Below are 16028 nucleotides of genomic sequence, written 5' to 3' on the forward strand. Positions count from 1 at the left end.
TAACCTCAGTGAAACCATAACATAACAGGCAATAATACATTCAGAGATCCATTTAGGAAGTCTCCGAGTGGAGACAGGCGCTCCCTTGTATCTAACTGCAATAGAAATAAGGAGTCTAACACCCTCTTAACATCTAGGAGTAGACAACCTATGGCATGCATAGCCGATTTTCAGTGGCACTCACACTGCCCGGGTCTTGGCCACTGGTCTGGGGGGCTCTGCATTTTAATTTAATTTTTAAATGAAGCTTCTTAACATTTAAAAACCTTATTTACTTTACCTACAAACAATAGTTGAGATATATTATAGACTTATAGAAAGAGACCTTCTAAAAACGTTAAAATGTATTACTGGCATGCAAAACCTTAAATTAGAGTGAATAAATGAAGACTTGGCACACCACTTCTGAAAGGTTGCTGACTCCGATCTAGTCTATGAAAAGCAGACTCTTGTGTAGACTGATGCGGCTTAGGGAAAAACCTGGAAGGTGAATAGTTTGTTTGATATGATTCAGAGGACATCTTAGGTAAGAACTTTGGATGAGGTCATAAAGACCTTCGTGGATAACAAAGTAAAGAGAAAAAAAAGAAAAGGAGTACTTGTGGCACCTTAGAGACTAACAAATTTATTAGAGCATAAGCTTTCATGAGCTACAGCTCACTTCATCGGATGCATCCGATGAAGTGAGCTGTAGCTCACGAAAGCTTATGCTCTAATAAATTGTTAGTCTCTAAGGTGCCACAAGTACTCCTTTTCTTTTTGCGAATACAGACTAACATGGCTGCTACTCTGAAAAGTAAAGAGAGGATCTGCCACTACAGCCCTCATCTCTCCAACCCTTTGAGTAGAAGTGATAGTCACCAAGAAGGCAGTCTTCATAGATATATACAAGTTGAGAAGGAACTGAGGATTGTTCGCCCATGCAGCCCTATATAGGCTTGGTACAGGGCACAAGAACGTGTAGGGCGCATGTTGGGGCAGAACAGGCACTGCTACCAAAAAAATCTGCAATCAAAGGCACAGGGGCATATGCATACCTGAAGTGCAGCACCCACACTGACAATACTCGAAGAAAAAAAGTCTAAGTTTCTAGCTACTGAGAGCTGGTATGCTTAGTTAATAAAAGCATAATATCTGCTTTCCACATACAAGTGTAGTTATATTACGTATTATTGCTAGAACACAAGTTATGTAGATCCATTACACATGTGCAAGAAAAAGTGGGGCAATTTCAGTCTTTATTTATACAGAGGGCTCTTCAATCTAGCAGAGAAGGGTATAACACGATCCTGTGGCTGGAAGTTGAAGATAGACAAATTCGGATTAAAAATAAGGTGTAAATTTTTTTTTTTTTTTGAGAGTAAGAGTAATTAGCCACTGGAACAATTTACAGGGAGTCATGGTGGATTCTCTATCACTGACCATTTCTAAATCAAGATTGGATTTTTTCTAAAAGATCTGCTCTAGGAATTATTTTGGAGAAATTCTATGGTCTGTGCTACACAGGAGGTCAGAGAAGATAACAGGGCTCCTGTCTGGCCTTGGCCTATGAATCGACAAAAAGAAATTAGCCAGATTTTGCCTCTGTGGCTTTGGAAGGAGAATAATGCTGAAATCTCAAATGTTTATAGAAAAGAGAACTAAATGGAAGCATAATAGTGACATCAATAAGCAGTTTCAGGGCTAGCAGTTCAGACACAAGGCAATAAACCGACTAAGTAAAGGATAAGAACATAAGAATGGCCATACTGGGTCAAACCAATGCTCCATCTAGTTCAGTAACCTGTCTCTCAAGAGCAGCCAGTGCCAGATGCTTCAGAGGGAATGAACAGAAAATGGCAATTACTGAGTGATCCATCCCCTGTCATCCAGTCCCATCTTCTGGCAGGTAGAGGTTTTGGGACACCGGGAGGATGGGGTCATGTCCCAGATCTCTTGGTTAATAGCCATTAATGGACCTAGCCTCAATATGCAATGCAATGCAGTTGTACAAAAATCCAAGTGCTATGAATAGGACTAACTGCTAACGTTTGCATCAGAAATTAAACCAATTCAAGAGAAGATCTATGTAGCTTTCTAAAGGATTCAGAAGTACTGTAGAGCCACAAACTATATGTACATGTGAAGGGCGTTTAAGATGGCGGAGGCAGGAATTAAAATGGTGAGGGAGGACTTATAGGGAATATGATATTTTCTCTATGTTCAATTAAATTTTCCCAGTTTGTGTATAAACCGAACATTAAAACAAAAAACTTCTCTCTGAATTATTTACAAAAGTCATAAACAAGTGTAAAAAAAAAAAAAAAGAGTACATGCTGGCAAAACTCAAAATCTACAGTAATTCTTTTATTTTTTTAAGAGAGCAACCAGCTAGTTACTGGTGCTAAAGGAAGGACTTGAGGGAACACTGGTCCAATTCAGTAAAGGCAAATACTACATTTGTAAGCTCACTGGGGCACAAACTGTGCCGAACTCTGTACCTGTACAGCACTTAGAACAACAGAGCCCCAATCATGATGAGGGTGCTACTACTTCAGGCTTTTCCAGTGCCAAGAAACCACTTACTAGAACTCAAACGTTTGTATCGGTATCAGTTGAAGATTATAGGCCATATTTGTCTGTCTTTTTTCCTCATAACCCACCCTGGTCATGAGAGAGATCTGGAAATTTTATATTTAACAGGGACAAAGAGCCAACTCAATCAGTTGTGACAAACTTTGAAGAAGATTAGGTTTCAATGCCTCCTAGGGAGAATCTGCATTAGGAAACGTTGCCCATTTTAGCAACTACAGCGCAGCTGCACTTGTGCTATTTACAGTGAAAATTATAGCATAAGCCAGGCATAGATGTTCATCACAACGTCAGCTAACTCTGAATCGAATTAGATGACATGGTGCTAAATATGCCTGTGCATGGTCTACACTAGACCTTACACCATTGACAGCAATGGTACAGCTACACAGGGATGAAAACCAGGTACAAAATTTTGTATGTACTGAACCTATGTGACAATAGCAAACTACCTTAAATTATGCTTTAACAATTTTAGCACACAGTTTTTAGTTTTGAAACTAAGGACCAGAAGGGGACATAAAACACTGTTTTTCCAACAGACACCTTAACACTAAAAGCTTACATTTCTTCATAAGGAAACTGGCAAGTCAAGATTTGGACTAAATTTAATCTACAAATAAAACCCCAAGGAATAGGCTTTTCTAGCTCCAGGTTTACATGGAGCAAATTTTATTATGGCCTTTGAGACAATTACTATAAATCCAATCTGAACTGTAACCATGTTTTTAAATACACAAAAGTTGCATTAACATATTTGATCTATTTTTTAAACTTTTAAAATATTATTATTCCATATAAACATCTCAGTTAATGCAATTTCCCCCCCACCAATTTAACAGTTTTCCTAAAATTAGTTTGACTGTATTTTGTCTGGTTAGCAATTAAAGACATTCTCACTTTATCTCCTCTATGACAGGAATCAAAGCTGTTCATACATTACCCTTGAAAATTACTTGGAAAAAAAAAAGTTAACTAAGACGACAGTTGAGCATACTGAATTTCACATAAATCTTGAACTGATCCTAAATACAGAAGGATCTGATCCTGCGAGGTTCCAAGTGCTCCCAATTCCCAGTGCATCAATGCATCACAGGATGTACTTGGCACTACAGGATTAAGCCCAGGAGCACTATCTTTGAAAACTTTTTTTTAAAATATTTTTAGTCTAGAATACAGCTGATGCTTTCTTAAAAGTATTCAAGAGCTTCATTACAAGTTGGTGTGCTTAGGTTGCCAAGGTCTCAGTCCTGCAAATACTTATGCACAGGCTCAACTCTTCGCAGAATAGGGGCCTACGTATTATATGCCAGCAGCATGTAAAACAGTAAATTGGACAGTGTTGTAATTAACAACCTAAATAGAGCAAGTCAGTCCCAAAAAACTACAACTTTAAGAAAGAACACTTTAAATACTCAAACGGAATTTAAGAGGCATACCGAACACTTTCCAAAGTGGTGTGGAAAAGCCAGAGTGCATTTCCTGTATTTTATTTTCATATAATATAACTTTCTACTTGAAAAAGGCCCAATGTCAGGTTGGGAATCAAAAAATTTTAAAATTCCTTATCTATGTTAATAAAACATTAAGGTCTTGCAAGAATCTTGTTGGATCAGAATTTAGATATTAAAAGGGATTTTTAAAAATATACTGTTTTCATTCTTGTCCGATCTGTGTGAAGCGCAAAGTAGAGTGGTCAGTTTCATTTACTTTTATTGCTAATTTCACTTTCTGGGTCTCCCTGCATGACTAACAACACTGCATTAGCCAAACTGCAAGCCCTCTTCACTATAATAATTTTAATATAGAAGTTGAGTGGCATTTTAAAAGGTTGGGTTTTGTAAAACCTACATTTTGGGTCTAAACTACCTGAAAATACCCTTTCAAGGAATTAATAGATTGGGAAGAGGTGTCCTGTTCACTTGTACCCCAAGGCAAGTATGGAGGACAAATAAAGAGTTTCCCATGTTACATGCAACTCAGAAGCAGGTTCAAAGTAACATCAATGACAGTCATTAACCTGGGGCTGCAGCAGGTCACCATACACTCTGTTCTTATTGGAAGCAATGCTGGTAATATTACAGTTATTATGCTATAACACTCTAGCTATTGATTTTATAATTTATAGCGGATTACTTTGAGTGGATAACCCATCAGGTTCTTCACCAGGGACAGAGAATAAGCTAACACTGGCAGACAAGTAAAAAAACCATAATTGCTGCCATCCTGCTTCTTACCAGACATGAAAATCTGAACTCACCACAAGATCATCTTAACTGTACCTCCTTGATCTGCTGGCTACATTGCCATTATTACGTTTATTAATGCATTCTGAGAATCAACTCAGAAACAGGAAGCAAACTTTATGATACAACAGCCAAGCGTGACTTTTCTTGTTTTATCTACTCAAGGAACCTTAGAAGTGCTCAAACTTAGGAAGTGCTTTCTTCTTACAATATAATAGACTTTATCCACATATCTAAGAACATTTGCAAGTTATTACAAAATGAAACTGTTACATCTAAAAGCTTCAAAACAAATAGTTTATAATTTTATAAGTATGATTTATTGGCAAAAACCAAAGGCTAGAGTAATGTCTGGTTTTGAGTATGAACTTCACACCACATTTATTTCCTACAGAACTCTCTAATACAGTAACAAAAGTTAAAATCAGACAGCACCGTGAACCAATTAATCACAATCATATTTTAAAATATAACCAGAATTGTTTCAAAAGAGAGTGTTGACTTATATTTTAAGCAAATGTAAAAAAGAGAATACAAGTTTTCACAATTGTGAGAGTGTCTTACAATTTAAAGTTCAGGATACCAGTATACTTACTTTAGCAATCTGCAGCAACACAATGCAGTGTTTTATTGATTCTACCATACTCTAGGAGGAGGAAAAAAAACATTTAATATCTCTCTCTCTCACAAATGCTGTAAAATACAAGCTATTATCAAAAACGTATTGGTCATGATGAACATTAACTAAAAGATTTTGGCTAAGCAGTTAAGAAGGGCCACTCATGGTTGGTAGAGTCACAATCTATTGTTCTCCTCTTACTTTTTTGCATGTTCTGTTGTAAATAGGATCAATATGGCATGTTAAAAGAAACCATACAAGCAACATATAACAACACGGAGCAAGAGGGAAGGGAAACCAATTTCAAACTTAAGAGAAACAATTTAGAATAAGCCTCTATGTAAATGTCATACCAATGCAGTTAAAAAAAACCACCACCACCACCACCACCACCACCACCGCGATATCCCCTAATCCAAAGCCATAACTTAAATTATAGAGACAGAGAAGATTAAGTTAAGAGGGCAAGGAAGGGACGGAAAAGAGAAAGGAGGAGCAAGTTCTAGATAATGAGCAAATCATGCAAGTTCTGATACTTTTAAGGCAATTCTTAGAGACAGAAACAGGAGAGGAGCAGACTGTACCAGAGAGGGAGTCAAACCTGGACAGCAAGGAAAGAAGTGGGTTTGAAGGAGTGTGAAGAAACTTATCACAGAAAACAAGGCTGTTGTCTGTATTGTATGGAGCAGCGTGTTAAAATGGCAGGAAAGTGAGATGGGGGAGGAGATGATGAAAGGAGCAAGGAGATGGGGATGGTACAGGTTGGCAGTGGGGAGTGATGGAAAAGAGTGTGTGTGCAGTATCGAAGTCCAAACGTCATCTTTACTTATGAGCCAGTGAATGGATCTGTGGAGGGGGGATTCTGACATGATCTCAAAGGGGATATGGGGAGGGAGCAGAACACAATTTTAATTGCTAAACCTTGGGTATACTGAACATAGAGTCAGGGAGACTGGGGAAAGGGTGAACCAGTGATTCAACAGCAGGGATAGAGAGAGGGGGACAGACTTTAGAAACTTTAATAGAAACAGAAACAAGATTTGTGAAAGCCTGGATATGATAAGAGAAGTGGAAAGGGAGGAAATCAAAGATAACCCCACAGCTTGACAATCAGAGAGGGTGGAATATTGATAAAGAGACAAGCAGGAAGAGATGCCCAGAAAGAGTAGGAAGAGGTTAGGAACAGACAGGTACATTTGAGTGTCAGAAGAGTCCCAATGAGAGATCACTATGCACAAAGTAAAAAACCATTTCCCCTTGTTTATTTCCCCTCCTACTGTCCTTGTAGACTGCTGGAAATGGCCCACCTTGATCACCACCACAAAAGGTCCCCCCCGACCTCCTGGTAATAGCTCACCTTTCCTGATCACTCTTGTTACAGTGTGTATGTTAACACTCATTGTTTCATGTTTTGTGTGTATATAAAATCTCCCCACTATATTTTCCACTGTATGCATCCGATGAAGTGAGCTGTAGCTCACGAAAGCTTATGCTCCAATAAATTTGTTAGTCTCTAAAGTACCACAAGTCCTCCTTTTCTTTTTATAAATAGCTGAGTTTACCTGGAGTAAGTGCAAGAGGAAAACAGGAGGGATAATAAGGATGGACCCACAGAGAACAACAGAACAGGAAGAAGGAAGACAACCTAACAATGGTATCTCTGAATGACGTGTCAGCAAGGCTAGAGGAAAACCACAAAAGGACCACATGAAAAAGCCCAAGAAAGATCTGGAGAAGTGGGTTCTCAATGGCATTAAAGTTATACAGAGATACCCTTACTGGCCCTTTTTAGAAAAAGACAAACACTTGCTAACAATAAAACTAGTGCTGCTCAGACATTTTCTGATGGAATGTTCTTCCACTGGAAAACATTGTTCTTTCAAGTCAACCTTTTTTTAATGGACAATTTCAATTTTCTGTTTCTAAGTGATATTTTGTTCCAAGTTTTTAGTTTTACTATAAAAATATCAAAAAGTCAAAATCTGAATGAAACTTTTAAAATGTCCTGAAACAAAAATTTTCCAAATGTTTGTTTTCAGGAAATGTGTAACATTTTTGCTTCCATTCTGAAATGCAATGTAAGGTTTCAAAATTGTGAAACTCCTCCACGAAATAAAATATCTGGTTCCTGCACAGCTGTAAAAGCAGCAAATTCCTTTTCTGCTGTCATACTTTTTAGAACTTTAAAGATTTAAACAGGATGAAATATAAGACTTTTTGCTGTAAAGTCTACATATAATAGATGATAAAGTTAAAAGAAACTTACATTGGTTGTTTCTTTGAGATTTTCGATTTTCTGTGAAAACAAAATAAATATTTTTAATAATGTAGCTAAAACGAGAATTATAGCCCCCAGTTGCACCCTTATATATTGGACTAGAACACGACAAGTTTTAAATACCTAAAGAATTCAACAAAACATGTTAATTTCTATATATGTGTAGACATGTATGAAAAAATGCTTATTATTTGTAAGGGACAAGAAAAAATCAAATTAAGAATTAAACCAGCAACATGATCAGGTGAGAGCTATCCAAGCACTACACTATAAATCCACCATTTACAGTAATCCCTCAGTCTTAATGCTCAGCTGACAAGACTTATTCACTGAAATACATGATACTGAACATTTTAACCTGAAAGGGCATTATTATGTAGCTTATAGGTATAGGTATTGGCTCCAGGTAAAACATAGGTATAAGGTAAGATATAGATATAAATTACAGCTGTAATGCAAGAAAGCCTATAAGACAATAGCTTAACAGTGAGATTCAGACCTCAGTGGTTCAGGTCCCAAATTAGCGATCAACATTACTCAAACGAGCCACAGGAGTGTGATTCATTGTTTCATTTACCACCCAGTACTATATAATCATTAGGGCTGCCAATTATTCGCAGTTAACTCAAGCAATTAACCTCAGCCTGGATCAGTCCACACAAGAGATCCACTTCCTGGATACTATGGTACTAATAAGCTATGGTCACATAAACACCACCCTATACTGGAAACCTACTGACCGCTATTCCTACCTACATGCCTCCAGCTTTCATACAGACCACACCACACGATCCATTGTCTACAGCCAAGCTCTTCGATACAACAGCATTTGCTCCAACCCCTCAGACAGAGACAAACACCTACAAGATCTCTATCAAACCTTCTTACAACTACAATATCCACCTGCTAAAGTGAAGAAACAGATTGACAGAGCCAGAAGAATACCCTGAAGTTACCTACTACAGGACAAGCCCAACAAAGAAAATAACAGAACGCTACTAGCCATCACCTTCAGCCCCCAACTAAAACCTCTCCAATGCATCATCAACGTATCCTGAAGAACGACCCGTCACTCTCACAGATCTTGGGAGACAGGCCAGTCCTTGCTTACAGACAGCCCCCCAATCTGAAGCAAATACTCACCAGCAACCACACACCACACAACAGAACCACTAACCCAGGAACCTATCCTTGCAACAAAGCCCGTTGCCAACTCTGTCCACATATCTATTCAGGGGATACCATCATAGGGCCTAATCACATCAGCCACACTATCGGAAGCTCCTTCACCTGCGCATCTACCAATGTGATATGTGCCATCAATGCCCCTCTGCCATGTACACTGACCAAACTGGACAGTCTCTACGTAAAAGAATGAATGGACACAAATCAGACGTCAAGAATCATTAACATTCAAAAACCAATCGGAGAACACTTCGATCTCTCTGGTCACTCAATTACAGACCTAAAAGTGGCAATTCTTCAACAAAAAAATTTCAAAAAACAGACTCCAATGAGAGACTGCTGAATTGGAATTAATTTGCAAACTGGATACAATTAACTTAGGCTTGAAGAAAGACTGGGAGTGGATAGGTCATTACACAAAGTAAAACTATTTCCCCATGTTTATTCCCCTTCCCCACTGTTCCTCAGACTTTGTCAACTGATGGAAATGGCCCACCTTGATTATCACTACAAAAAGGTCCCCCTCCGCCCCCACTCTCTTGCTGGTAATAGCTCACCTTACCTGATCACTCGTTACAGTGTGTATGGTAACACCCATTGTTTCATGTTCTCTATGTATATAAATCTCCCCCCTGTATTTTCCACTGAATGCATCCGATGAAGTGAGCTGTAGCTCACGAAAGCTTATGCTCAATAAATTAGTTAGTCTCTAAGGTGCCACAAGCACTCCTTTTCTTAAAACAAATTAACTAAATTAAAAAATAGTCACAATTAATTGCAGTTTTAATCACACTGTTAAAGAACAGAATACCAATTTAAATTGATTATAAATATTTTGGACGTTTTTCTACATTTTCAAATTATACTTTCAAACTGATTTCAATTACAACCTAGAATACAAAATCTACAGTTCTCACTTTACATTTTTCATTACAAATATTACACTGTAAAAAAGAAACAGTATTTTTCAATTCACCTCATACAAGTACTGTGGTACAATTTCTTTATCATGAAAGTGCAACTTACAAATGTAGATTTTTATTTTACATAACTACACTCAAACAAAATAATGTAAAACTTTAGAGCCTACAAGTCCACTCAATCCTACTTGTTCTGCCAATCGTCAAGACAAACAAGTTTGTTTACATTTACGGAAGAGAATACTGCTCTCTTATTTACAGTATCACCTGAAAGCGAGACCAGGTGTTCGCATGACACTGTTCTAGCCGGCATAGCAAGGTAATTATGTGTCAGACATGCTAAACATTGGTATGCCCCTTCATACTTCGACTTTTTCATTTTTTACTGTGCAAATATTTGTAATAAGAAATATGAGCACTGTACACTTTGTATTGTGTTGTAATTGAAATCAGTATTTCAAAATGTTGAAAAACACAAATATTTACAATAAATTTAAATTGGCATTTTATTATTCTTTAAACAGTGTGATTAAAAACCTGCAATTAACCACAACTTCTTTTAATCTTGCAATTAATTGCAATTTTAAAAAATGGTTTAACAGCCATAATATTCATATTTAAACAGTATGATGGGGGATTTTATAATTCTGACAGCAAAATGACTAAGTATTATTTTATCAACTACAATTGGTTAATACTAAATCACACAGTGTTTTAATACCATGTGCTCCAAAGAGCTGCGGGACACACATTAAAGAGCCACTTGCAGCTCACAAGACTCAGATTTTTCCCTTAGTAGTATCCATAGGGTTGGCCTAGGCGTCCCATGGAGTTGCGCCTTCATGGCGTCCAATATAGGGCCCTGCCAATCCACCACTCCCTCAGTTCCTTCTTGCCAGCTACTCCGACAGAGGGGCGGGAGTGTGAGTATTGGAATGGACATGAACACCACATCTCAAAAAAAAAAAAAAAAAAAAAACAGTTATGAGAAGGTGAGTATCCGTTTTTTTTTCTTTGAGTGCTTGTTCATATCAATTTCAATCAGGTGATTCACAAGCCCAAATTCAGGAGATGCGGTCGGAGTTGTCCACTAATTGGAGCACCGCTCTTTCAAAGGCCGCATCATCTCTGGCTTGCTGGGTAATCGCATAGTGCATGGTGAAAGTGTGTATGGAGAACCACTTTGCTGCTCTGCAGATATCCTGGGTGTGAACCTGTGCCAGGAATGCTACTGAAGAGGCCTAAGCCCTGGTGGAGTGCCCAATGATCGAAGGAGCGAGCACTTTTGCCTAGCTGTTGCACTCCCAAATGCATGACGTGATCCATGACAAGATACGTTGAGAGGAGACAGGAAGACCTTTCATTCTGCCTTCCACTGCCATGAATAATTGGATGGACCTTCGGAACCGTTTCGTTCTCTCGATGTAGAAGGCTAGTCCTCTGCGTACATCCAATGAGTCATGCCGTTGCTCCCTGGTGCTGGAGTGTGGCTTAGGGTAGAATACAGGGAGGAAGATGTCCTGGTTGATGTGAAATTGGGAGACAACCTTTGGGAAAAAGCCGGGTGAGCCCAGAGCTGAACCTTGTCCTTTTAGAACATGGTGTAGGGAGGCTCTGATGTTAGGGCCCTGAGCTCAGACACCCTCCTAGCTGAGGTTATCGCTACCAGAAACACCACTTTGTATGAGAGAGAGAGCAGGGAGCACGTTGCCAAGGGCTCAAATGGCAGCCCCAGAAGTCTGGACAGAACCAAATAGAGGTCCCAAGCACTCGAAGAAGAACTAACTGAAGTATATGCCAATAAGATTAAGGTAATTAACATACTAACCTATAAGGAGAGCGCACCCCAACAATATCAGGGTGAAGAAATCTAGAAATGGACGGAGGAGGCAAGACATCCTTATGAATATTCACGGAGGCCACAGAACCCTATATCAGGGCTAACCATTGCCTAAGCCACTGGGATCTTGGCATACCAGGGACAGGACAACCACTCAGAGTGCCTGTCTCACCTCCTTTGGGGTCTCCGCAACAGATGGTGTGAGTATATGGGCAATTAAATGTACTGACAGTTTTATATCATCTCTATCTACTTTGATGGATTAGAGCAGGGGTCGGCAACCTTTTAGAAGTGGTGTGCCACGTCTTCATTTATTCACTTTAATTTAAGGTTTCACATGCCAATACTACATTTTAACGTTTTTTTAGAAGGTCTCTCTGTAAGTCTATATATTATATAACTAGACTATTGTTGTATATAAACAAAGTTTTCAAAATGTTTAAGAAGCTTCATTTAAAATTAAATTAAAATGCTGATCTTACACTGCCAGCCTGCTCAGCCCGCTGCTGGCCTGGGGTTCTGTTCACCTAGGCTGGCAGCAGGCTGAGCGGGACCGGCGGCCGGGACCCCAGCTGGCAAGGGGCCAGCAGTCAGAACCCCAGACCGGAGACGGGCTGAGCGGGGCCAGCGGCCAGGACCCCAGACCAGCAGTGGGCTGAGCGGCTCAGACCGCTGCCGGTCTGGGGTTCTGTCCGAGGGCTCCTGCCAGCCAGGGTCCTGGCTACTGGCCCCCTCAGCCCACTGCTGGTCTGAGATTCCCGGTCCTATCCACACAGAGTAGGTACCTACTTTCTCCCTGGTTCTGCCCCGTTCTCTTCCTCTCTCTGCACTGAGGTGAGGCTGGAAGTGCACTGAGAACGGGGCTGGGGGTGAAGGTGCAGGCTCGGGGTTGAGGTGCAGGGTCTGGCCAGGAGCTAGAATGAGAGAGGGGGCTCAGGGTTGGGGCAGGAGGTTTGGGTGTGGAGCGCTTACCTGGCAGCTCCAATTTGGTGCGAGGGGTGCAGGTGGGAATGTGGGTGTGCAGGAGCTCCCGTTTGGTGCTCATGGTGTGGGTGGGGATGTGGGGGTGCAAGAGTCAGGACATGGGGTGTGGGGGTGTGAGAAGGGTGCAGGAGTCAGGGTAGCAGGCTGGGGGGGGGCTGGGTATGTGTGGGAGTGCCGGAGTCAGGGCAGGGAGCGTGTAAGGAGGGTGCAGGAGTCAGGGTAGGGGGCTGGGTATGTGTGGGGGGGGTTCATGGGTCAGGGCAGAGGGCTGGGGGTGTGAGCTGGGGTTGTGGGGGTGCTCCCAGCCCCCTGCCCAGAGCAGCTCAAAGCAGGGGGCTGGAGGGAATATGCCGATTCCACCCCCTTCCCCAAGGTCCCCGGAGCAGAGCGCACACTGCGGCTCTGCTTTTCCCTCTCCCACTCCATGGCAAGGGCCATCAGCTGACTGGCCGCAGGGAGGGAGAGAAGGAGGGGCAGGAACCATGCATACTGGGGGAAGAGGCAGGGGGAGGGGGAAGCTTGCCTGCCCTGCAAGGAGAGAGCGGTGGGCAGAGAAGAGCGGGTCAGGCCGGGCAGGATTTTTAATTGCACGCTGCTGTCCCCAGCAGACAGCAGCGTGCCATTAAAAATTCGCTCACGTGCAGTCTTTGGCATGTGTGCCATAGGTTGCAGACCCCTGGATTAGAGCGTTTGTACTTTTACTAATTGTGCTAATAAAAATATTACAAGGACAGAACGCCTTTCCAAACTGTGACTGTCTCCCTCGTGCACACCAGGATTCTTGTAATAACTAATATTTCTGGGTCTGGAAATTGGGCAGAACCTGCTAAACTACCGAGTGTTCACTGGATTCTCTAATCTATGTACTAATACAGAATTGACAGACTAGATAACAGTTCCTTTCTCTTGTAATACTGCCATTGAGATTTTGATATTGATGACCTGGCATGTTCTTACATAACAGAACAACAACATTTGCTCTTATATGGTTGTGACGTTATCTGATTAAAATATGACCATGTAGATTATTGTTGCTACCACTATTATATAATTGCAACCAATCTTGTAAAAAGGTTGTCAAGTAAGTTGCCTATGGAAAGGATATGATTTGCTGAATATGATTATGCTATTTGTATGCATGTATCATTTTTGTATTTCAAATTATGAGTATTGGCTCTAAACCTGTATTACAAATGTCTGCTCCTGGGGTAATGCCCACAAGGTATTTAGCCTGCACATCGTGAAGGGACTATTCAAATTAAGTGGCTCATCAAGGAACACAATTCATAATGGACCATGAGAGATGCCTATTTACACTTAATGGACTTTCCTGCTATGACTAAGCGAACTCATGCATGGACATGTGACTTGCCCATGTGACTCCAAACTCCATCTTTTACCTGCAATTTTCCACTACCTGTGCTGAGGGCTTTGTTTGAAACAATGGATTTCCCTCCATATGGCAGAAGCTATAAAAGGCACTGGAAACACCTCCATTTTGCTTCTTTCCTGCTCAAACCTCTGGATTATGAATTTATACTAATGGGAGCATTCTAACCAAAGGAATGAGGACCTTCCAATGATTTGGAAGCAACCGGAGACTTGACTTAAGCCAGCAGTTTATTCCATCACTGCTACAAGCCTGAACCAAGAACTTTGCAATTATAATATGTATTGGATCCCTTTAACTAGCTTCAACTCTCTCACCCTTCTCTTTGTTTCTTTTTATAAATAAACCTTTAGATTTTAAATACTAAAGGATTGGTGTGATTTTTGGGTATAATCTCAGTTATATATTGCCGTGGGTATGTGGCTGATCCTTTGGGATCAGAAGAACCTTTCATTTGATGAAACTGGTTATAAAGAACCACTCATCTTAAAGTCTAGTGTTTTTGGTGGTGATACAAGGACTGGAATGCTTAACGAAGTTGCAGCTCTGACTTCTTGTTAGCCAGTGTGGTGAAACAGAAGTTGACTCTTGTTGCTGGTTTGGTATACCTTAAGGGAGAATACCCACCAGTTTTGGGGTGCATCTGCCCTATTTCTCAGGGGTTTGTCCTGAAGTTGGTATTCTCAGTTGTTACCCACTGAGGCACAGTTACAACAGTGCTTTCATCCATAGATCTCAAAACTCTTTAATAAAGAGGTTAATGTATCTCTACCCCCATTTTACAGATGTAGAAACTGAGGCACTGACAAAAAGTGATTTATGCTAGGTCACACAGCAAGTCAGCATTAGAGCCATTAACAGAATCCAGGTCACCTGACTCCCAGTCCTCTGCCCTAATTGCAGGACCCCAATCTTCCTTTTTATGCATTATGCTGACCCCTTGCAAACAGGCAAACTGCAGAAGGGACTGGCTATGTACACTTCTACCAACTTTTTCTCCTTTTACATTATACTCCCACACCTCCCCCACTGTCCCTCCACACACAGAGTATTGGTTAGACTCTGTTATATTTTAAGAATATAAAAAAGAAAGTAGTGTTTATTAGGACACTCCTCTTCTTAGTCCCTAAAAAGAGGCTGTAGTAAGGGCATTAATTCCATTCCTTAGGATCATATGAATAAATAACCTTAGTTGTCTAAGGCTGTGTCTATACTGCCACTTTCAGTGCTAAAACTTTAGTCATTCAAGGGTGTGAAAAAACACCCCCCTTAGCAACAAAAGTTATAGCGCTGAAAAGGGCCTGTATAGACAGTTTTATTGCCAGTAGCCATGCTCCCATGAGGTGGGGTTTTATTTATTTATTTATATTTTATTTTATTTTTATTTATTGCCAGGAGAACTCTCCCCCGATGATAAAGCATGTCTACACTACCCATGTCACAGCGTTGCCGTGGGCACGCTGTAACATGGGCAGTGTAGACATACCCCAAGTCTGAAGCTCTAAAGAGAAAGATAGATCCTAGGAAAAAGAAAAGGAGTACTTGTGGCACCTTAGAGACTAACAAATTTATTTGAGCATAAGCTTTCGTGAGCTATAGCTCACAAGCTTATGCTCAAATAAATGTGTTAGTCTCTAAGGTGCCACAAGTACTCCTTTTCTTTTTGCTAATACAGACTAACACGGCTGCTACTCTGAAACCTGTCAAAATAGATCCTAGGGTAAGAGACAAAACAAGTTCTCAAGACTTGTTTGTTTTTAAGAGGTTATCTATTTTTAAACCAGACAACATGATATTGTAGCTTCATTTGTTTTGTGACCCAAAATAATGGTAATTTGTAATCTCTTCAGATCATTCCTATTTGCCATAAATCCATACCAGAAAGTCAATTAGAAAAAAAATCTTTACATCTATAGCATAGCAGTAAAAATCACAATTCCCATCAGAAGGAAAGGCTTTGGGGACCGAACCTACAACAGCTGAAACTAAAATGAA

The 16028-nt window shown here is 40.4% G+C and overlaps 1 protein-coding gene across 15 annotated transcripts in view; it reads right to left on the reverse strand.

The window, feature by feature from the left end:
* OSBPL9 (oxysterol binding protein like 9) overlaps positions 1–16028 on the reverse strand; it is a 143839-nt gene that overhangs the window by 47471 nt on the left and 80340 nt on the right. For all 15 annotated transcript variants that reach the window (XM_038412735.2, XM_038412740.2, XM_043490936.1 and 12 more), the window contains 2 exons: positions 7703–7732; positions 5413–5463 (listed from right to left, as the gene is read on the reverse strand). In XM_038412735.2, coding sequence (XP_038268663.1) covers positions 5413–5463; positions 7703–7732 — 81 coding nt within the window. The remainder of the gene's footprint in view (positions 1–5412; positions 5464–7702; positions 7733–16028) is intronic.

This window comes from Dermochelys coriacea, chromosome 8 (genome assembly GCF_009764565.3).
Source record: "Dermochelys coriacea isolate rDerCor1 chromosome 8, rDerCor1.pri.v4, whole genome shotgun sequence".
Classification (NCBI taxonomy): Eukaryota; Metazoa; Chordata; order Testudines; family Dermochelyidae; genus Dermochelys; species Dermochelys coriacea.